Source organism: Gorilla gorilla, chromosome 4, assembly GCF_029281585.2.
Source record: "Gorilla gorilla gorilla isolate KB3781 chromosome 4, NHGRI_mGorGor1-v2.1_pri, whole genome shotgun sequence".
Classification (NCBI taxonomy): Eukaryota; Metazoa; Chordata; class Mammalia; order Primates; family Hominidae; genus Gorilla; species Gorilla gorilla.
In genome coordinates this window covers 106,986,846-107,012,113 of record NC_073228.2, presented here as the reverse complement: position 1 = coordinate 107,012,113, position 25,268 = coordinate 106,986,846, and the positions used below count along the sequence as shown (strand labels likewise).

The following is a 25,268-nucleotide window of genomic DNA, read 5'->3' as shown; positions in this document are numbered from 1 at the left end:
GCTATAAGAAGAAATATCTTCTAGTATTTAAAACCAAAAAATCCCACATCTTCTCAGGACAGAATCAAGTGAGAAACAGATGCTTCAGTCAAACTGCCACTAAACAGTGATAACTATAACATTTTGCTCTGATATAGTAGACTTTTTATTTGTTTTGGAAAATGATTCTAAGATTTTTACAAATAGAGTGTCTAGTCTACAGAGCAATACTACTGAGTTTGGTGACTACAGGAAAGTAATAGTTCTTGCATAACAATGGAAAAAGTGAGTTGTACTGTACTTTCTAGTTTGGAAAGTAATATATTGCTATGTATATAGCCAATAATAAATTTTATTCAATATGTAAGTACTAGTTAATAAAAAAATTCCTGATTTTTTCTACTTTGAAAACTAAAAAGTAAGAGATAAGAAAATTTTAAAAATTTACCATTTAAGTCTCTTTGATTCTGGAAATATTTTAATTAGGTTCCACTTTTAAAAAAAAGTAGTTTCCTTATTACCTCCACAGTGAGTACATTAACTACATTTTCACAAACAGAAAACTTACATACATTCAACTGTTTACAAGACATGTCTCCATATAACACATTTACATTCATGTGAAATATATGAACTTCTTTAATTGCATATATTTATGACTCTTACATCTGGTACCTTTTAAAACAGCTAACATATAGTATGCTTATTTCCTATAAGTTAATTAATATATGACTATTTAAGGTGAGAAGAGTCTCATTTGAAGAATTACAATAGTTATATTCATACCATGGGAAATCAATAGTTTTTCTAAACATAAATTTCAAGCTAAAGCTTTAGCAATTTAAGTTATTTAACTACCAATGCATGAAATTCTTATCAGATTGTCCCATTTGGATTACAGTTTAAGTCATTTCAAGTTGTTCACAATTATTTGTGCATTGGTGGGGGGGAAAGCACCAAGGATAACAAATTGATTTTTCACATCACAGATGAAATCACAGCACAATGATTTCAATATCCTTTCAAAAATCTAATCATTTATAAAAAGCATTTATTTCAAATGCTCAATCTTTAAGCTTTCTTAGTGTGATCAACTGATACACTAGGGATAAGAATGGAAATGGTTAAAAACAGATGCTATACATAATACTTACTAACTTAACAGAATTCAGATTTCTCCTAACATTGTTGATTTCCATTTTTGAACTGACTTCTTTAGATCTAAAAAGAACTCTGAAAGTAAGTGTAACATTTATACACTTGTCAACTATACTTAAAAAGAAACTCTAAAGGTGCCTTTCTTGTCAAAATACGAAACAAAAGTTTTCCTGATGAACAAGGCACCTTGTATGGTAAGGAAATATATAAAGAAAATATTTTCTACAAATTAATATATAAATCTATGTGCACAAAGGTGTAGTTCTCCCAGCTGCATATGTAATATTTTAAATAACACACAATAAAAAAATTCAAAACACAGATTGAAAAAATAACCCATGTGGCTAATACTCCAGTTGTTAAATATTGCAGCATATATGTCACTGTAACAATTGGGAAAGATATTCTAATCTAAACGGCTAATGAAATCTCTTTGGAAAGACACTTTAAAAGTCCCCAATATGTAATCCTGGCTGTCAAATTTCAATCCAGAAGTTTTAACAGCTAAGATGCAATCCCATGAAAATAAAAGTGTGCACAAAGGCCAGCTCATCACACTCTGCAGTACATAGCATTACGGGTGTGACTTTGGTACAAGCCTGCTGGGCTTTTATGTTCCTTTTCATTACTATGTGCACATGGTAAACATCATATTAACAACAATCGATTTTTATCACTATAAGTTTTGCTGCTCACAGAATGCTAATAAACATTGTTTTAAACATTTCCAGATCATGACAACAGTTCCTTACCTGAACATAAACAAAGAAACTCTTAGATTTAAAAACATTTTTAAGTGAACACATAAATGCATAAGGAGAAACATAAGAACATACTATTTTTATAAGTATAAAAAGTTCCAGCTTCTGCTAAGATTTCACTTCTTTTTCCCAGTGTTTTTTTTGTGTTCATGCGTTTCTGTTTTGCTAGTTATATTCTTTTTCCGAGATGAGGTATTAGGAACAACTGCACTAGAAGGTCCACTTGTAGCTACATATAACAAAAACAAAAACAAAAACTATTGCTTAAATTTACACAAACAATCCAAGTTCAAATAATACTGCTGATTGACAAAACAATTCTTGTTATAATTGTGATGTAAATGAAATGTAAAAATTTAATATAGCATTTTTAACCTTTTACTTTTCAGAATTCAACACAAATATAGAAAGGTAATGACAATGGGCTGTGTTCACAAAATTAATTTCTCATTTTACTCTACATTCTTCCTAGGAAATGAATATATTTTCATAATTTTTAACTACCATCCATTGTGCTAATGATTTTTAAATTTATACTTCTGGCCTGGGCCTTTTCCTTTAGCTCAAGATATGTATATACAACTGCCAATTGAAACTTTCTTTAAAGATATCTGACGAGAAAGACAAACTTAATATGCATAAACTGAACTCATCATTTTCTCTACAAGCATCTATTTCCTCTTGTATCTTCTATCTTATCCCTCTCTAAAAAGCTAGAAGGTAAGAAAACTAGAAGCACGCTTGACTTAGGAATCATCCTTCTGTGTCTAAACCAACATGAAGTCTTCATGAATTATCAAAAAACTATTCTAGGCCAGGCAGGGTGATTCATGCCTGTAATTCCAACACTTTGGAGGGCCAACGTGGGAGGATCGCTTGAGCCCAGAAGTTCAAGACGAGCCCTGGCAACATAGTGAGACCCCCTTCTCTACAAAAAACTTTAAAAATTAGCTGGGTGTGGTGGCACACACTTATAGTCTCAGCTACTCAGGAGGCCAACGTAGGAAGATTGCTTGAGCCTGATAGGTTGAGGCTGCAGTGAGCCATGATTGCACCACTGAAGTCCAGCTTGGGTAACAGAACAAGACATTGTCTCAAAAGAATAAATAAATAAATAAATAAATAAATAAATAAATAAATAAATAAATAACCATTCTAGGTGGCATTACATTATTACATTTCTACTATGGATGCATAGATGTATGGGTAAGCTCCTATCAGACCAATCTTCCCACAGATAACAAATATATACTCTGTACTAAATATGAGGAAGAACTACCTGAAGATACTAAATAGTGAACAAGAGCAGCAGGCCGTTACTAGACAAGAATCAGCACTTGGAAAAAGGGAATAATATGGAATAACATTCCCCTTCTTTTTAGCCTGAGGACAGGCCCTAATATGCACCATGTACAATGGCTACAAGTCCAACATAAGAAGCAGAAGACAAGTATTGCAGCAACTACAGCTGCTAGAAAGTAAGGTGGAAAATCTCAAAAAGGATGAGCCCACAATTCTATTAGTAAATGATGGTCAAATGTATGGCATGAGCAGAGTAAAGTCCAAGGAGCCCAGCTAAAGCAAAAAATGAACTGAAATTTTTGCCAGCCACTTCACGGAACACTATATTTTACAATCTGAGCTCAGCCAAGGCTAACTCTTTGTTTAAAAACAAACAAAACAATATTTTTTGGAGGAACATAACAGAAATAACAAAATCCAGAGTTTCTATAACATACCATTCACAATGTCTACAATATAATCCAAAATTAATATACTAAGAAACAGAAAAACATCTTTCCTGCTGAGAATGCATAAATTGATACAGATCACTTTGGAGATGAGTCAGATTAACAGACAAGAATTTTAAAGCAGCAATTCTAACTATGCTCTAGGACAAAGAAACATAAGTTTATAATGAATAAAAAGAGAAAAATCCCTGCAAAAAAACTATTTAAAAGAATCAAACAGAACATCTAAAAGAATAAATATCTGAAATAAAAGGTCTGAAATAAAAACTAGATGGGTTTAACAACAGAATGAAAAGTAGAAGTAAAAGTAAACATCAACCAAATCAACCAAATCAACATCAACCAATGAACATCTTTTTTGGAGTATTACCAAAAAAGAAAAAAAAAACAGACATAAATATGCCATAGTCAACCTGCTGAAAAGCAAAGATAAAGAGAAAACATTGAAAGCAAGCACAGAAAAACAACCCACTGCATTTACGTGGACAGTAATTCAAATTAACTAAGTCTTCTTATCAGAAACAATGGGAACCAGAAGACAGTGGAATATCATTAAAGTGCTGAAATAAAAAATTTTCTACCCAGAATTCTCTATTCGGCAAAAATTACACTGCAAGAATGAAGGCAAAATAAAGCCATTTATCAGACACAAAAAAATGAATAGAATTTGTTGCCAACAGACCTGCAGATTAAGAAATGCTAAAAAACTTCAGGCTGAAGGCAAATGAAACCAGATGGAAACACAGACTTCAAGGAAGGAATAGAGAGCAAAAAATATGGCAAATATATGGATAAATATAGAATCTTTTTCTCCTCTAAGTTTCTTTAAAATACATATGACTGTTTAAAGCAAATATCATAACATTGTATTGTAGTGTTTATAATGTATGTGGAAGTAACACATAAGGATAACTATGTGTAAAGAATGGGAAGAGGGTAAGGTAAACAAATCTATACAGTGGCAAGTTTTCTACATTTTACTTTCAGTGGTACAAAATTAACCCTAAGTAGATGGTGAAAAATTAGGAATATATATTTAGAGCAACAAAAAAAATGCAAAAAGATACAGCAAAAGTCCATAGAAAAAGTTAAATAAAATTCTTAAAAATATTGAATTAGTACAAAATGAGGTAGAGTAGGAAAGAATAAAGGTATAATAATCAAAAGGAATAAACAGAAAACATAAGAAAGTAGTAGACTAACCTCAACATATCAACAATTACATTAAATGTTAATGAACTGTAAACTGCAACCATAAGGCAGATATTGTTAGAATGCCTTGCATAAATAAAGTTTGTTGAGCTATATCACATCAGATAAAATAAAACAAAACATTACTGGAAATTAAAGAGAAAAAAGTCGTGATAATAAATGAGTCAATATATTAAGAATATCCAATAATCAAATATGCATCTAATTATGTAACAGAGCTCCAAAACACAAAAAGCAAAAATCTACCAAATTAAAGGGAGAAACAGACAATTCTGCAGTTGTGAGTGTAAATGCTCTCTGTACAACTGATAGAACAATCAATCCCTTCCTTGAACACCCCTCTGCCAAAGAAAAACCAAATAGTAAAGACAGACTATCTGAACATTATCAACAACCTTGACCTCATGCATAATGATAAAATATTGTCCATTAGGATCAATGAACTATAAGATAAACATTTGGGTTTTTTTTTTTAGTACACAAATTATATTCAAAATATTCCAGATGTTAAGCCATAAGTCCCACATTTAAAAGACTGAAATCACACAGTGTATGTTTTTATAACTGCAATGGAACTAAATAAGAAATTGATTAAAAACAATAAAAAACCCCTGAATATTTGGAATTTAACCAATATACTTCTAAATATGCAATGGATCAAAGAAGAAATCACAAATAAACTAGAAAGTATTTCTAACTGAATGATAATGAAAATACAATATAACTTTTGTGAGACTCAACTAAAATGCTTAGAGGGAAACTTAAAGGTTTAAATGTTTGAAATAGATAACAATCAATGACCTAAGAAACTAGAAATAGAGGATAAAAGTAAACCCAAAGTAAGTAGGACGTAGAAAATAATTTTTAAAATAATTAAAATAATTAATTTAAAATAATTTTTTAAAAATTGTGTTTTAAGGCCAGGTGCGGTGGCTCACACCTGTAATCCCAGGACTTTGGGAGGTTGAGGCAAGTGAATCACCTGAGGTCAGGAGTTCGAGACCAGCCTGGCCAACATGGTGAAACTCCATCTTTACTAAAAACACAAAAAAATTAGTCAGGTGTGGTGGCAGTCACCTGTAATCCCAGCTACTTATGAGGCCGAGACAGGAGAATCGCTTGAACCCGGGAGGTGGAGGTTGCAGTGAGCTGAGATCACACCATTGCACTCCAGCCTGGGCAACAGAGGGAGACTCAAAAAAAAAAAAATTGTGTTTTAAACATAAAACCAACAGAAATACAAAGAGCCAAAAGTTGGTTCTTTGAAAAAGTAAACAAAATTGATAAATCCCTAGTGAGAATGATCACAAAAAAAAATAGAACACAAATTACCAGTAACATGAATAACAGAAGTTATTACCACATTCATTAAAAAGATAATAAAAGAGCAACAAATTTGACAACTTAGATAAAATGAACAAATTCATAAAAAAAAACAGCTACCAAAAGTATCACAAAAAGGAAACATAAATTCTATCAAAATTAATTGATATAAATTAATTCTATCAAACATTCAAGGAAGAAACAAAAATCTTATAAAAACTCTTTCAGAAAATAGAAAGCACTTCCCAATTATTTTATGAAGCTAGCATTACTCTGATACCAAAACCTGGAAAAAGGCATTACAAAAACAGAAACAAAAAAAACTACAGACCAGTATCCTATCTTTCACAAACGCAGATGCAAATTTCTTCAAAATCAAATTTAACTATCTTTTGTCAGCATTTTTCTATCTTAACTTCGTGGCACATCTGATTGTACTGTCGATCCTTCCTGAAATGCTCTCTTACCCTGACTTCCAAGATATTACTCTATCATGATATTCTTTCTGTTTCTCTGATCCTTCTACTTTCCTGGTTGATGATCCTTCTTTTTCCCACTTTCTTATCCCAGACAGTGACATGCTACTCTGTTCATTTGTCTTACCCTATGTTTTTTTCCTCAGAGAATTTTATAGACCTTCATATATATATCATAACTGAGTAGAGTTCATCCTAAGGATGCAAGGTTGACTTAACATTTGAAATGTCAAATATAACACCATTTTTAGTTTATTACTTAAAAATGTATATGAACTAATGCATTTATTATGTATCTAAAGAACAATGTACTATGAGTCAAAATGCATTCAAATCCTAGGTCTACTGACTACTAGCTATGTAAGCTGGGATTAAGTTACTATCTCCGTTACTTTTTTCATCTGTAATGGACATAAGAATGGTATTGACCTCTAAAGGTTATGGTGAGAACTATGAGAATTAATAGAAAAATGCTTATAATATAAAGAACTATACAAATGTTAGCTTTGTGTGGCATATGGGATGCATCACAACTTACGTTTAAGATACTTATTCAATTGTCTGTTGTTTCACATACTTATTAGTTGGAATGTGCAAGGTTCAAATCTGTAAGATTTGTGGTTTAAGATATTGCCTCTGACTTATAAGGCCTTGTAATCTGATAGAGTTATAATCTGGTATAATAGATCAAATCAGTAGCACAGAGTGTTATTGAAGTTCTTGTTTTGATAATCATATAAATACATTATCAGTGGAAGAGGTTGGGTTGAGTCTTCAAGGATGTGAGGTAAAAGGGAAAACATTTTAATAGAAAAAAATGGCATGAATGCTAAGGGAATTTATTTGGGGAGAAGTACAGAGAACAGTTTGGATACAGTATAATAATTAATAGCAGTTACCATTTAGTAAGTGTTTACTATGTGTGCCAAGTACTTTATATACAAGATTGCAATCATTTCTGACAGTTATATGAAGAAGGTACTATTAACCCGATTTTATGACTATAAGACTAAGGATCAGAGAGGTTAAGTAACTTGTCCAGAGTCACATAGCTAATAAGTAGCAGAAGTGAGATTTTAATCTAGGTTTCTCTGACTGTTAAGCAAAAACTCTTAACCAAAAGAACATTTGAGAGCACTAGAGGAAAAGAATGAAGACATCTGCAATGAGGCTGTTGTCAAAGCCTTGGAGGTATATGAAATTCTCTGAGGAAAAAAGACATATGGTAAGAAAAATGAATATCATGAGTATCATGTTCTTGTCTGGGATAAGAATGTAGAAAGAAGAAGGATGATCAAACCAGAAAAGTAGAGGAATAAGATAAATGGATAGAATATCACAATATAGTAATAGGGTAAGAGAGCATTTCAGGAAGGGTCAAAAATACAATTAAATGTGCCATGTAATTAAAATAGAAAAATGCTAATAAAAATTAATTTTGGTAGTCACATAATCAGACTGAGAATGGAGAGATGAAAATATTATCAGGAAAGAGAAAATTTTTTTCTTTCTTTTTTTAATACTTGAGACAGGGTCTTGCTATGTTGTCTAGGCTGGACTTGAACTCCTGGGCTCAGGTAATCCTCATACCTCCACTTCCTGAGTAGCTGGAATTGCAGGTGGGCACCACTATGCCTGGCCTATAGAAATTTTCATGTAAGATGATGCCTTAAACTCAAAAGAAAGGCAAAAGAAGACAGTCCGTAAATTAGTTTGGGGAAAAGTGTGACTGTGAAATATATTTTGTTAACAGATGTGGGGAGAGGGGAAGACAACAGACAAAAAACAAATATATATCAATTGACTACAATAATAGATTTTTAACCCTTAGGATCATTACGCTCTAGGGAAGTGCAAAGATCCTAATTAAAAACAAATTTGACATTTAAAAAGCAAGTTACTATTCCTCTAATTTCTGTGCAAATCCACAAACTCAACACACACACCCCTAACCTGGTTTGCTGCTTGCTTTAGTGCTCTTTAAGGTAGCTGGTGGTGTTGGGAGGATCTTTGCAGGTGTATACGTATTTAAAGATACTTTTTTTCTCATTATTGGACTGGAACGTAAAGCTGTAGAGGCTGAAAAAAAATAAACAAACATGTTAATTTAATAATTTCATGCCAATTATCTCTTAACATCATAGAAAGTTTCTTATAATTTAGTGACCCTACGAATATTCATAATAACAGAAGAAAATGGTCAAGGTAAATTCAGCAAAATCATCTTTTTTTTATAAAAAGATAGTTCTCTTATGGCCTTAGACAAATAGATGTTTGTTTATACTGTAAATGATAAGCATTTAAATAGTATGCACCAAAGGAATGCCAAGAATAGAGCGACAGACTTTATCCTTTCCTTATAGAAACTGAGGTTTTTAAGGCATGGAAAAGAGCTAATGGCATAGTTTTCTTGCCTGGTAACAGAATCAGTAATCCCCTCACCAGGCGTGGTGTTTCATGCTGGAATTACAGGCATGAACCACCGTGCCTGCCCAGGGACTAGGAGGATAAATTTCAACTGGCTAATACATAAAAATAATTTGACTTATTTATTACTTATAATTTAGTTAGGCAAGGCAGGAGGATCGCTTGACCTCAGGAGTTCAAGACCAGCCTGGGCAACACAGGGAGGCCTCATTTCTATTGAAAATTTAAAAATTAGCTGGGCCTGTGGTTCCAGCTACTCGGGAGGCTGAGGAAGCAGAAGGACTGCTTGAGCCTGGAAGGTTGAGGCTGTAGTGTGCCATACTTGTGCCACTGCACTCCAGCCTGGGTGACAGAGCAAGACTCTGTCTCAGGGGGGAAGAAAAACAAAGAGACAGAGTCTTAAACTGTTTTTCTCTTAAAAAAAAATAACAATTACAGATTCAGGGATGTTTCATCTACAAATATAATGGTATACTAAACTATCATATTTAGGAATAAACTAATTAAGTTATAAGTAATAAAAGATACTATTTTCCTATATTAGCCAGTTGAAATTTAACTAAATGAGAGGGAGGGAATTTTAAAGTTGGGTTTTTCCGGTTTTCTTTCTAACTAAGGCAGAGAAATTGAGAGGTGTAAAAAGGAGAAGTAGGGATAATTCTTAAGTATGGAATCCTCTGGGCAAGGACAGGCCAAAGTAGGGGAGAAGGAGACACTACTGGCATGAGCTTCTAGACTGCCTAAACAAAGGGAGAGGCAGCATGCTTTTGAAAACCAAGATGTGGGCTAGTTATGGCAAATGTGCCTTTGCTGGTTGACACCTACAATGAATGATTATTCATTTAACTGAAAGAGCTCAAAGTAGTCACTAATGAAAATAATCTAAGAGATAAAAAGTCCTTAAAACATCATAAAACAACCTAGCTTTACTTAGCCCTTTTCTGCTTGCATATTTTTACACTACTCTATGAACTTCCATCACTAACTTATCCTAATTAATATACCTACTCCTTTTTCTCCAATCTGATATTGTCACTTCCCCATTGTAAGCTATCTTTTAGTATTAATATTTAGTAATTTTGTGTTAGATGAGGAAAAAAACTTGGAAGGACAGAGAATGATTAACAGTTCCTTTTCCCTTGTTATAAACACCACAAAATGAATATAATTGTATGTATATGATACTACAGCTTGATAACTCAGGGAACTAACTGCAAATAATATAAATATCCTATAATTTAATAAATAGTATTCCTACAGTTACTCTATAAAATACATGATTCAAAAACTTTCATCATAACTGGCACCCTATTTTCTTTGCTATTCAAAAATAATGAGAAAAATAGAGGCTTCAGAAGACCTGGATTTTAGTCTTGCTTGACCACTAATTCATTGATTTCCTCAACTGTGTCTTTCTACGATTTTTTCTTTAAATAGTAAAGCTGTTCTTAAGTGAAATCTTAAATAAAATAGACCAAAGGAGATACTCTGGTTGAAGCAGCCATGAAAGACACAAGCCCTAACTATTCAGCATCTTTCTCTTCCTCATGGAATTTCCAAAGACTCTTGGGAATACAGTTTGAAGACCAATGAACTAGATTATCTCTAAGGTTTATCCAATTCTATGAGCCACATTAAGTACATTTACTTTCTCATCTAGTTCTGTTAGTAACTAATTGCATGAAATTTTAAGAGAGCTAGAGGGACTGAGGTACAATTTGTATCCATGATATAGAGAAGAGCTAATTAGAAATTAGCACAACTGGAAAAAGAATCTAATATCCTTTGCCTCATTAATATCCTTCAGTAATACACTCTGATGAACTGAATTCACTAACTACAAAATGAATCCATCAAGAGTACCACAGAACAAACCTTAAAATATTATCTTTTTGTAAATATTCTACTAAAATTATCCTTTCATAACAAACATGTCACTACTATTTCTATTACCTTCAAATCATTCATTGCAAGTCTTCTAAAATCTAAGTAGTGTTGAGATCTATCCCTAAACTCTTATTTACTAAGTAGGATAATTCTTTAATCTCTATTTTAAGATTTCAAATCCTTGCCCCAGGGAAGCAGTGAAACATCATTAAGGGTGAAGGGGTAAACTAGAATTTATTCAGGTTCTCTACTGCATTCTGAGGTAACAGCATTGTCCATTCTAGCAGGTTATAGAGAATATAAAAGGAGATGACCACCTTCATTTTCCTGTCTCTGACGTTTACCACTTGGAGAAGTTATTTCATTTGGAGTATTATCAATTCTCATAATCGGACACATTTATATGCAAATTTTTAAGTTAAGACCTACTTCCTAAAACCATCCCTAAAGTGAAGTATTTTAGAACACTCACCAGTATACATCTCTATTACTGTTAATGATTGAAAGCTGGCCTCTACTACCAAAAATGGAAGAAAAGGGAAAGGTTACTACTTTGTATAAATGCAGGGGGTATCATTTACACAAAATATAAAGAGAATAGAGCTCTCTAGAATTATACGATGTGATGGCCCAGGAAAGAGAAGAGAATGACAGTCAGACATAAAAGTGGCATTCATTCTGAGAGCTCTAATATCTCATTTTATTATTGAGCAAAATTTATTTACAGCACTCAGAAAAAGAGGAATGATATACAAAGAAAGTTTGTCACTTTCTAAGATATGACTAGAATAGTAAGATTCTTAGCTCTAAGCAAAGCACTCTCCCCCAAAACTAATGCTTTCCAAACTGAAATTTCCAAAGTACTGAGGAATCCTATAGAGCTGAAAACGACAACTGGCAGCTGACTTCTCACACCTAAAAAGGAAGCCCTGAGCATTTCCCCAAATGATGTCCCTCAGAATAGTGCCACATGATATTTAATGTGTTACCAAAAAAGTGTTTTCTAAAAAATAAGTTTTGGAAAATCTGGGTTATACATACAGCTTTCTTTACAGAAGAACGTCAGCCTTTTATATGCTAATATAGCTATACCTCACCAAAGGGAGGTGGGATATAACATAGTTTCTAAAACTTATTTAACCATGAACATCTTCTCTTCAAACACACAAATTAACCTCTTCAGAATGTTTTCTGAGATACGCAATTTGAAAAATTGTTGTCCTAATTTGCTGTCTTTAGTTAAAAGCTCTTTCTAACTACTTACCAAAGGTAGTCAGGAGATGAGTGTGTATGAATGGGTTAATGTGGACTGATATTTTGCAGTTTTAAAAAACTTTGCTATAAAATGATATACAATAGGAATATGAGATTTCTAGCAAACATAGTTTTAACAAAAGACCACAACCCTATATTTTGTTGACTTCTACTGCTATTGGTTTTTTGTTTTTTGTTTTTTTTTGGTAGGAAGAAAAGATTTTGGCAGAGTAAAAAAAAGAGGTACAGTTCACATTACACCAAAGAATTCCTAATAATGTCCCTTTACACTCCTTTGTACTCCTACTCATTACCACTACCTGCTTTTATGTTGTTATAATTCCTGTTATACTCAGACAGTATGTAGTTGCCCAGCAACTAAATGATAACAATGAAAGAAAAATTTCCTACAAATTTCAGCGGTCTTCCGTGGAACGTCAGATGATGGAGAAGCAATGGAAGCAAGAAATTCATCCACTTGCTTTAAAGATAGGGCATTATGAAGAGTTTCTAGAGGACAAATAGATGGCACCATGGAATACAATTCAAAGCCTAGAAGAGAAAAAAACCAAAAACAAAAAATAAAAGATGGATATTTTAAAAATCAGTAATTAGAAAGGAAGACTACTGCTTAGAACTGGACAGTTTAGGTCTTCTCAGTCTATCACATGCAAACACACAATATCTCTGAAGTCATGACACCAGATGCTATGCAATATGGAGCTGGAACAAGATGTGACAAAGATTTCTTTTTAAATGTAATCACGTAGTATCGCATGCACACAATTTCATTCTATATTGGTAAAATCTAAGAATAATACTTTATAAAACCTAGGGGAAAAAAAACAAAGAAATACAAGTTTTCAGTTTTTATTTTTTGAAGTCAGGTCTATTCAATAGGTGAATAAACTGATCTCACATGATGTATCCCTGATGCCAGGACGCTAACAGTAAGTTCTTGTTGAAAAATTATATAATTACTTGTGAATAATTATTTTAGATACTTTTCCAGGTGTGCCAAGACCAATGATACTCTCTAGTATGAACCCCAAACAACATTCATTCATTCATGCTGGAATAAAAATTCCAAAACGTATTTCACCTACCTTTACTGAATTAACACATTATTATATTACTAGGAATCACTGGCTGTGTAAAGTTAGGCCAAGTAAAAAGCAATACAAAATACAAATATGTTCCTATTTAACAATGGCACAGAAATACGAAAATTTTATGAAACAATCATGCAAATATGTATTAATACCATCAGTGAAACAAAAGCACTTAAATACACAGTTTATGTTTTTAAACAAATAGGATATAGGTTATTCACTTTTTTAAAAAAGAAAATTGCCTGTTTATTTAAACTTCATTCAACTGAATGGCTTTTAAAATTGCTTTCATATACTGTTAAAAATAACGAGTCTTTCTGCATCTACTCTTCCAAAAATTCAAATTAATTTCCCGCAGTTAAATACTTATAATACTCAAAGTTTTATATAAAGTCAAATATCATTAAAAGTACAAACTTAACCTCAGACTGCAACACTCTGCTTCAATAGGCGTGTGCTCATTTTTAAATTGACTGATGTTTGATTCATTTAAATATTGAAGGAAATATTGACCCAAGAACTGCCTAATTCTCAGTTAGAATAAGGAAACTTTGGTTAAAAGAGAATCTAATCTTCCTAGGAAAATAACCAGAGTACTTGCAAAAGTGATATGTCTGATTTTCAGGTGCAAACCAAAGCATGACAGAACATTACACATACTTTAAAAACAAAAACAAAAACAAAACTATACTGTAACAGCAACTAAAGCACCTAAATTAAGCACTAAAGAAATTAGGCTTGCACAACTGTTACATTTTTTAGAAGTACAAGATTCATGCAAATGAGCGCAAACCCTTTCTTTGCATTACACTAAACTTAACGATGAGATCCTTTCTTCTTTCCTCACAAAGTTTATAAATCTTTTATAGCAATTATTTTATTTCATTTGCCTGCTAGATTTTATAACAGGCAAATGACAATATAATTAAGTTCCTCTAGACTACATTTTTTTCCACTTATCTTTAGTAAACTTTTCCTTTAATGGACAATGAAAGGGTTAGCGCAGCAATTTAAAAAGCCACCCTGCTGACATGTTTAGAAGCTATAAAAACATACCACTGGAGCCTAGAAATTCCACAGAGGAAACGGACCAGCACCTATAGAGGTGTAGGTGTTCTGCACAGAGGCCCAGAAAATAAGGTAAAGCACTGTCAGAAGATACTTGTTTCACCATGTTCCTTGAACTAAAGATGAAGGGAGGGGTAAGTCCATGATTTGTGTTAAAGATGGAAATAACATGAAAGTTAGGGGAAATAAAAAGTAAAAGGAAGAGTCAAATGACAATTCATAGGACAGATAAGACAACACAATATTAAAAAAGGAAAAAAGGAAACCTTAAAACTCAAAAGAAATATTTGTAGAATAGAAAAGAATGCACCTTATGTGCATTTGTATGTGCGGAAAATCCACATTTTTAAAAAAGAGCCTAAACCAAAGGAATATAAAATTACTCTATTTTCTATTAAATTTAACATAAATATTTTTCATTTTTAAAAACCTTCAGTTAAACACAGGTTCTCCTAGATAATAATACCTCAAATACTGGTTTTAAACACACAGCATTCAGTACAAAAACTATGGTCTTAAACCTGCAATGTCTCTTCTTAGAATTTTTGTGGCTTCTGTTTTTCTTGTGACTTCTGTGTTTCTTCTAAGAGGTTCTTAGGCATGTGGTTTCTTTAGAAGCTGCAGCTGTATCAAATAAGAATCACTTTCTTCAAAAAGTAGCATTTAAATAGCTACAATGAAGGGAAAGCACATTAAGCTTTAAGGCTAAATTTTTACTTGTTGAGGATGAGATCTTCTTATTCCACCTTCAAGAATTATTAGTGCACTGTTATTTAGATGTGTTGTTAAAGGATCCAGAAGGGGGAGAATGACCATAAACTTGTGTTGAATCCTTTAGCTTCATAAAAATTTCTGAAAGATCTGACTTGAGTTTTTGAAAGACTTACTTGCAGTTAAAAAGAAAAAGAGTTCCAGGGATAAAAGTATCTTCATTCCATGTATAATACAAGCAAAAATCTGTAAGTGCTCTTTTAAATTCTTTGATCCTGAATTATTGTAAAATGATCAGTAAATATTCCCTCTTGCCCCACAATATCAAGCTCTATGTTAGAAGTTGTAATGGCAATAATTCCTTTTACAATAATGGTCATGAAACACTTTCCTATTCAGCCTCAAAAATGGAATTTAACAGAGCTGGGTTTCTAGATCTTAACTTTATCTTCTTCCTATCAGGAGTCCTCTAAATTTTAAGAAAAAGCAGTGGTACTAAAAGGAATTAGTTGCTTGATAATAGCAAACCACATTGCTACACAAGAACAAAGTGAATGCTGGACAAAGTTTTCAGAGTGCTCCAGACCGAACAGGGTTTTGCTTTAGAAAAATAGCCAGGAACAGACGATGTTATACAGTGAAATATGCATCACCAGGTGCCCAGGAATTTTTCAAAGACACATCTTATTTGGCTATTTGACATGGGTGGCTCTGTATTTTTGTTTAAATATCTCAATAAAACAACCATGTGATCAGAAAATTAGGAAGAAAAAAGTTATTGAGAATTAAGAAAAATTAAAGAATACTAATTATAATTAAAAAATCTGTGTAGACTGATCATCTGAGAAATTAGAAGAAATTTTCAGGTGTTAATTTAGCATTAAAACTCATCATCATTGTGGTCATTAAAAGTTTGATGAGTAATGTTAAATTATTATGTGAATTACAGCTGAAAAGGGAGCTAGACAGTATCAATAATTTGGGTGAATAACAAGTTGGAATTCTACGCCAATTGACATTAAGGATGAAGAAATGAATGATACTGTATACCCCACATTTTGAAATAAAATAAAAATAAAAAAGGGATGAAGCAGGGGAGTATCTTTTAAAATAAAAGCAAAACGTACCATTGGTTGGGTGTCGAGCAAATGAGATAGAAAACCTTTTAACAGCAGAACCGCGTGTGGCGTCTAAGAAAGAGAAAAACAGGTACCTGAAATTCGTAACAGCTACAAAAAGAACACTTAAAAGAAAGAGGGGAAAAACAAATATATGAGGAGGTTAGAAAGGTGACATGCAGAAGGGACAATGAGAGAATGTAATAAGGTAAATATTGGTTAAAAGAAGTTAACTAGCTTCATGACAGAGGAAAAGTGTCAAATGAAATATACAAAAGAAAGAAAAGCAAGATGAGCTGGCAATTCTGGTAAATCCATGTTTTACTGTCTAAAATAAATTTGTTGATAAATGAGAAAATGTTTTAAATAAAGACGATCCTGAAAGAGCTAGAGCCACTTCTCTTAACAAAAGGGACACGCTTCCATGAGCCTTAAAAAATTCTTAATATTAAAACTTAAGGTATATTAACAACATTAAGAGGATCTCCTTCAGCTAGGGATCCTAAAATATTCTCATCCTGTGTTTATTTTTATAAAAATATTGCCAATATGATATTGTCCTCTACTTATAAACATTCCACTCACTTTAATTAGCTCAATAAGTAAAATAAGTGTTAACAATAAATAAAAGTTTAAAAGATCAAAGAAACGCTTGCTCTTTATAATATAATCAATTATCTAAAAGAAGAATACACATAATACTGTTCTAAGTTTTCCATTTCAACAAACTTATTGTACAAGTACTGTAAATCTAACTACAATTAACTGTCTGATGAAACATGGATCCAAGTTGTAGATAACAGAGAGCACTGACAGTCATTTAGGCAAAAGATGACAGGATTTCACTCGAATCAGTCAGTGGCCTAAGATTTGCCTTTGAGAAATACTGCTCATGGGTGTGTGCATGGGTGTAGGTATGAATCTGTGTGTGCATGTGTGCACATACCATCTATGCAGCCAGAAGAGGTCAGCTTTTTACGATGAGTACGAGCATAATCCTGTAGGTTAGGTGCGCTTGAAGAACCCCCGAGCACCGAGGTGCTAAACAGGCCCGCACAGTGAGACCCTGATGGGAGTTAGAGAAAATACATACACAACGGGTGTTCTTCCATTCACATTGGGAATTCATGCAGCATGCAATTAACATGGCTCTTACCACATACAAGGCAACCTTTGGAAGTGCCTTGAACAGGCTCACAATATTCTTGTAATTTCCTAATGAGGTCAGTTTTAATACAATACTTCTAAACACCACTATCATTTATCATAGGTACAAATGGGGTAATTTAACATTGGATGAAATGTTATCTTTGAGAAAAAAAAATATGTCCATATAATAATTAGACATATACATCCTAAAGTATTAAAAACACTGCCATAAAAATAACTTAGGACAAGAAAGGACTCTGTTAATCAATTTCCAAGGGCAAGCCATATTTAAAGAAAAAAAAAACACCTCTTCTAGCACAAATTAAGTCATATAAAATCAGTATTTTTAATGTATGTCTATAAATGACAAATCTTTCCTGATGCCCCTGAATTAAGAATTACTACTCTTTCTTATGAAATAAAGTATATCAAAATTTATTTATTTGTGAGACCAGGTCCTTTTCAGTCATTCAAGGCCTAAATCACTTTAAATACTTAACAAGTGACTTAAGATCTTAATTAATAAGACTACCAATAAAAAACATTATTAGCAAATAAAACAGCCAGTATAAACTGATGCTCAATTTGTAGCAAAAGTTTTTACATCCAAATAACACTTTCATCACTGGGGAAGGATTAAATAAATTTCTATAAAATATACTATGATACATCAATAAGAAGGAGTAATATATAAATTTCTATAAATATACTGTAGGAATATTAAAAACTATCATTACAAGCTATATGAAATTAAAGAGAGATCCTCAAGTATGTAGGTATCAACAGTTCATATACTTAGTACAGAGATCACAGTACATACATAAACTTACAACGAGATCTGTTTATGCCTTTATTAAACCTATTAGGACAACTATTTACAGAAAATAATACGCCACTATTTCATAGTTTATCAACCATGAGCTTTAAACCAAATGAGTTTAGAAAGGTCTTTTTCAATGTTGCTTTGAGTGTTAGCAAAGAACCAATTATGTTCTATAGGTTAATAAAGACTGAGACTGCCATTGTGCATTAGTTTTGCTTGGTTTTCCTTACGAGCTGCTCAAAGGAAAATTAATATATTCATATAGGGTTTGAAGTATTCTGTACTTTAAAAATATTTTTAATCAGAAAAATGGAAAGTCCCTTTCTGCATGCAATAGCATCTTTTCATCTTTATCAACTGGGAAAATGAAGTTTCCTTCATAAATTAACTTACAGAGTACAAGATTAAAAACTAGCATTGGCAAGTGAACTAAGTGGTTATCATTGCAGGCATCCAAAAGGGTTATGTAACAAAATTAAATGCTATCTCTTCTTCATTTTATCAAAACTTTATTTTGAGTTATACAACTCAACATTTCTGAATTAGTACACATTAAATAAAAACTACAGCATAGCATTTGGTCATGCTTTCACCAAAGAGTTTTACATGTGTGCACAATAGTGAGTTTAAGAAGGGTATGGAACACAATTTCCTTTACACCACATACCTACAGTAGGATTCTGCTTCTGTTCCACAAGAGTTCTCGGTGTTCGCAGGTAATTAGCATTTTCAGATACAACCTGCATAAGGAATCCAAAATAAATGAAGTAAAACAGTAAAATAAATTCATAAGTCTATACTTCATATGCAGCCTGTTCCAGACAGGCAAAGGTTAATAAGCTGTATGATAAATATTAGTAGAAATACATAAAACATGAAAGATCATGCAAGATCCCCTTTTGAAGGGAGTCCATTTCATGAGGTCCTTGCAATGAAGTGGTGCGAAGCAGGCATTCAGAATGAAACATCATGTATGAAACAAGACAGATGAAAAGAAGCAATTAAGAGATTGATATAATTTCACTCTTAAAAGAAGCCAAATGCCCACTCTTAAACAGCTCCTGTATTTGAAGGGGGAAAAAACAACTACAAACAAAAGAAAGGACAGACAGAGACTCTTGAGATCACCATACAATTATTGATCCATGCATGGGCTTTATCAGAGTAACCTTTAAATATTCACAGCCTTAATGGATACCATAATCCCTTTTCCTATAGTCAAATGCATTATATTTCCAAAAGGAAATTGCTGAAATTATCAGAAACCTCATGTGTGACAGTAGACCTTCCAATGTAATAGAAATCATGTATATTTTAAGTTTCCAAATGTCATCACAGAAAGTCCTTCTGAAGTCATTTTATTTTGACCCATACTGTTGATGGGCACATATGCAATTGTTCCCTCTTAAAGAGAACATTAAAATATTAAACAGTCCAAAGAAAAACAGACTATGTATTCCTTAAATTAGATACTTCCAAATAATGGAATAATGAGGAAGAAAATTATCAATATTCGATATATCCTGCTAATTAAAACTGGGCCACATAAATTCTGATATTTTAAAAAATGTTTACCTTCTCAGCAAATTCCAAATTGAATCTAATTTTTTCAATTATGGAAGAAAATATTAATACATTTTCTTACAATCAAATTACATAATTTGTTTCTGAAAGTTTTAAAAGACAAGTCAAAAAAGATCTTTCATTTTTAAATAATTTTATTAACAAGGTGAAATTCCAGGAGAATAACATCTATTGATTGTTTTAAAATCCTGGATATTTGGAAACTTCTCAGTAAAAATACTAAACACATGCCATGTGATTTCTTTCCCTTAAATATTGGCAGATATCATTAAGTATTTTTAAATGAACTCAAAATTAGAAAACAGAAGGATTTACTCTGATGTGAAATACAAGGGATTAGATGTCCTCAAAGACAGCTGTTTGTTGCTCTGAATGCAGGGAGGAAAAATGTTTAATGAAGTAAAGTTTAAAAACCTGTTGCCATGAGCCAAAAATACTGGATGTGAAAGCCAATGATTTGGGGGAGACAGGGGAAGAAGTGATTTGTTCCCCTGATCTGCGTCTTCGACGCCCAGTACCCACACCACTGGTATAATGCAGCCAGGTACCAGTACCCTCTGGGCTAGACACACTCAGGGGGCTCTCTTCCTGGAAGTGAGAAAGGGGGCAAAAAAAAAAAAAAAAAAAAAAAAAAAAAAAAAAAAAGCAGAGCATGCAAAGTTAGATACAACAGAGCCAAATGATCAGAAAGAAAAAAAAATACAGTTTGTTCATATTTGCTTATTAATTTTTAAAAAAACTATTAAACAGCAATTTGGGAGCCAAATATTTCACTATTTGAGAATTTGATAGGAATGACTAATGAATCTAATTGTATGTGATAACAATTATGGAAATATTTTATTACCTTAAAAGACATAAAATACTTATACTGCTTCATAATTGTCCCTTCCCTGTTAAAACTGGAAATATTTTAGTAAGTTTCTTTTTTTAGCAACTTTTAAAATATACAGGTTTTCTGCTTAATTTAAGATATTCAAAAGATTTTGTGCTATTTTGGGTGAATTTTTCAACCCGAGACACTAAAGAATTGTGCAAAGGGTCAAAGGGATTTCAATATACATAACTTAGAAAACTAAATCTGTCTCCCTGACATATTTAAAAAATTCAGAAATCATAAGATGGACTCAAATTGCACCTGTTTATACTTTCAAGCTATCTATTTGCCCCTTCCAGAGATATTTACAGATTCAGTAGGCAAAACATGCAGCAAACATTCTCATTTTACATGTTTGCATGTTCAGGTTTCAGAGAGTGAGGACAGAGTAAAATCTACTTGCACAAAATGAAGAGAACAGTCTTTTTCTCTGTGTGTCTTTTGGAAGTACAAACTTCTTATATCCATGGAGATGATGGACGCTGGAAAAAGTCTTCAAGATTTTACTTGAGTAATTTACCTTATGGAAGTAAAAGTTTAGCATGGCATAGAAATAATCTCTTGAAATCAACTAAGTATTTATGAGAAAAAGGTTTATAAATGTGTTTTGCATTTTAAAGATTAACAAGGGCAGTGATTTTGTTAGAGGTTTTATAAATATAGATGAGTTGCAAAATGAAGACTTACAATACATTTTGCTGTATTCAGTGTTATATAGGCTTTTTGGAGGGCAGAGGAGAGGGTTTAATGGTGAAATTCTGAATAATTTGATGAACTATAGATTGCTTATTCAATAACACATCAAAATCACTGCCCTCACACAAATAGTAGTGTAGGTTATAGTAATTAATATAGCTTATTTCCCAAATTTTCTGAAATTAAGGATACCTGAAGATAATCCCAGATTTTTCATTTTTTCCATTAAGTTATAACAGAACAAATAATTCCAAGTTCTATAATTGTTAAATACCCTCTTTAATAACCCTTTTCTTTTGTAATTAAAATATCACATTCAAGGGAACCTTAACGACTATATGATTTCCATTATAAAGTTATAAGGATCTACTTTATGGACAGATTTTTGCCTATACAAAATTGTCAAACTGGAGCACATATATATTTGAAATTTGAGAATCATAAAACACATATATTTGTATAATTTGGGGCTGTAGAAATGAGCACAATTCTTTTCGTTGTTTTTATTCTCACCCATCAAATGCTAAAAAATGCTATACCTAATTCTTCAGAACTGGCATATTTAAATAATGTTTTTTTCTAAAAGTTGATGGTTCTATCTTAATTTCTTCCTTTACACACATATACACATATATATGTATATATGTGTGTGTATTTATTTATTTATTTATTTTTTGAGACAGAATCTCGCTCTGTTGCCCAGGCTGCAGTGCAGTCAGGGGGGTGATCTGGGCTCACTGCAACCTCCGCCTCCCAGGTTCAAGTGGTTCTCCTGCCTCAGCCTCCCAAGTAGCTGGGATTACAGGCCGGCACTACCAAGCCCAGCTAATTTTTATATTTTTAGTAGAGACGGGGTTTCACCATATTGGCCAGGCTGCTCTCGAACTCCTGACCTCAGGTGGTCCACCCACCTCGGCCTCCCAAAGTGCCGGGTTTACAGGCATGAGCCACCACGCCAGGCCCCTCTTCCTTTATACTTTTACTAGAGCATTTAGAAAACAGTTAGAAGCACTGACCTCAATCAGTGCTGGGAGACTCATCCTACAGAAAACAGAGATAACCCCAAATAAAACTGATTTAAAGTATTAAGAATGTATACAGGTGCTAAAGCTTTATTTAACAAGCTTCATTCTAACTGCTAAACTTTCCTTTTAAATGTTACTTTATTAATTATTTAAATGTTTTTCTACTAGAGAGCATAAGAATTATTCTAACCTATTTATAGATCTTAATATAAAGGTAAAATTTTTTATTATATTATCAAACATTCAAATTCCTATATAGACTTTGCAATTAGGCTAACAATTTAGAATTTCATTTCTTTACCTATAGTATCACTTGAATCAGTTATTGCTAAAGCATCTCCAGCAAATGTTCTCTACTTTTTTTTTGGGGGGGGGAGAGTCTTGCTCTGTTGCCTAGGCTGGAGTGCGGTGGCGTGATCTTAGCTCACTGCAAGCTCTGCCTCCTGGGTTCACGTCATTCTCCTGCCTCAGCCTCCTGAGTAGCTGGGACTACAGGTGCCCGCCACCATACCTGGCTAATTTTTTGTATGTTTAGTAGAGATGGGGTTTCACTATGTTAGCCAGGATGGTCTCGATCTCCTGACCTCATGATCCACCCGCCTCGGCCTCCCAAAGTGCTGGGATTACAGGCATAAGTCACCATGCCCGGCTTGCTCTCTAACTAAAATTATTCTTGATCCATTAAATCAGGCTTTTAAAAAAATTTCATTATTGAAGATCAACCTAATGTAAATATTCCTAATGTAACAAGACAAAAAAAAAGCATTCATTTTTCAAGTTCCTAGAAACAGCTTATTTTATATTTGCATTCTTTTTTTATGAAAACTATATGTAAAGCTCAACATTCTAAAGCTAATCTATTTTTGAACTGCCTCTATATTTTTTGTAATTTATTTAAAAATAGATTAAATAACATTTAAAAATTTATTGGTTTCCCAAGCTCCACAATTAAAGCTGTATTTTCTTTTCTGTTTTATTAAAATATAGTTAGTTTACTGTATGAAAAATGTGTTCTGATACATATACTTACATCATTTGTAGCCATCTTCCTAGATCTTGGAAGTGGAGACTTCCTGTGTATATGAATTGGCTCTGATACCATTGGTTTAAACAATATCACAGCTCGATCAACTTCATCTCTTTTAGAAGTATGTGGTTCATCATCATTATCAATTTTAGAAGGTCTCCTGCCTTCATTCTGTGAGCAAAGAATATAAAACACTTTTACTATTCAGATTTAAGAAATCTCTTCTGATGAACAGATTCAACTACCACTGGTAGAGGTACTTGAAATACATATATAAGTTTGTTTACTCAGATGAATTAACATTAATTGAACTCTTCTAACAGCTTAGTATTATGCTGTGTACTATGAGGGAAAAGGCAGAGTCTCTGAGTTCAAAAATACATATACTCTATGGAGAAATTAAACAGTAAAATGACAATTAAAAAACCACATAAGACAAAGCGTTTAATTACATTTCATCAAGTGCAAGAATAAATAAACAATAATAATAAATGACAGTAAGAAATAATAGAGATGAGCTTTGTTATACAGGAGTCTCATCAACCTGAGCACGAACTAAACAGCACTTGTATTTATATATTTTAGAATATTTAAATCTATTCCAAATATTTCTAATAAATGTGATAACTGCATTAAAAGTAACAATCATTCAGTGACTCATTAAGCATTTACTAAGTGTATAACATGTGCCATGAATTGTACTAGGACACAGATGAATAAGACACAGTCCCAGATTGCAAGAATCCTCCAACATAGTATGGGAGACAGGCAAGCTAAAAATTTTTATATCAAATATCCAACTATAAGATAATGCATACATTGGACCATAGTAATACAGTAAAACACATATTTTAAAGCAATAAGAACGCACAAACTAAAACTAAATGCAACTACATTGATGAACCTCATAAACATAATATTGGCCAAAAGAAAATAAACTGAGTACATAAAAACCCTCATCAAATTAAGGGTTACAGAGAATAAAAAGGTACTTCTTTAATCAAATAAGGGATATCCAAAACTTGAAGGGATCATCACAGTTAATAATAAGACACTGAAAGATAAGAATGTCCACTATCACTAAATCTATTCATCATTCATAGATGATGTTATGATCACATACATAAAAATTCCAAATGACTCTAAGGGTAAATTATTAGAATGAATAACAGCATATATCAAGTTATAAGTTTGCTAGCTATAAAATTTTTATACAAAACTGAGTTAAAATTTAATATGACAAAAACAAAAAATGAAATTTAAATAAATCATAAATGAAATTTAATTTATCATAAATAAATCATTTATGACAGCATAAAAAACTATAAGGGAACTAGGAATTAATATGACAAAGATGGTGTAAAACAATTATTTGGTGCAAAAGTAATTGTGGTTTTTGCTATTATTTTTAATGAAAAAATAATGATTTTATCAAAAAATATACAGTTAAATAAACTCAGAAATATACCAAGTCCTTAGACTAGAAGACCCAATACTGAAAAAGTATCATTTTTCTCCAAATTGATCTGCAGAGTAGTGGTAATCTCAATCAAAATCTCAAAGAGTCTTTAGAATATTATAAAATGATTATAAAATTTATATGAAAATGCATGAAACATGAAATATTCAACATAATCTTTAAGAACAACAAAGCTGGAGGAGTTCTGTACTCAATATCAATATTTATTATAAAGCTATAATAATTAAGACTGTGGTACTGGTAGAGAGAGAGACAAATAGAGCAATCAAGTAAGACTAAAAATTCAGAAACCAACCAATCAAAATACAGACACAATATATGTCTGCAGTATCAGATGTAGTACTATAGGCGGCAGAAAACGTATGAACTC

General features: G+C 32.4%; 1 protein-coding gene across 39 annotated transcripts in view; it reads right to left on the bottom strand.

Annotated features, from left to right (window-relative positions):
- Positions 1-439: 439 nt before the first annotated feature.
- PPIP5K2 (diphosphoinositol pentakisphosphate kinase 2) overlaps positions 440-25,268 on the bottom strand; it is an 82,911-nt gene continuing 58,082 nt past the window's right edge. For 8 of the 39 annotated variants that reach the window (XM_055387340.2, XM_055387345.2, XM_055387342.2 and 5 more), the window contains 6 exons: positions 23,422-23,589; positions 20,208-20,381; positions 18,877-18,949; positions 12,640-12,780; positions 8,614-8,739; positions 440-2,127 (listed from right to left, as the gene is read on the bottom strand). In XM_055387340.2, coding sequence (XP_055243315.1) covers positions 2,015-2,127; positions 8,614-8,739; positions 12,640-12,780; positions 18,877-18,949; positions 20,208-20,381; positions 23,422-23,589 — 795 coding nt within the window. In that variant the 3' untranslated portion in view covers positions 440-2,014. Of the gene's footprint in view, positions 2,128-8,613; positions 8,740-11,446; positions 11,492-12,639; positions 12,781-14,396; positions 14,457-16,246; positions 16,310-17,183; positions 17,304-18,876; positions 18,950-20,207; positions 20,382-23,421; positions 23,590-25,268 lie in introns of all 39 variants that reach the window. The other 31 variants (XM_055387337.2, XM_055387338.2, XM_055387339.2 and 28 more) reach the window with 9 other exon arrangements.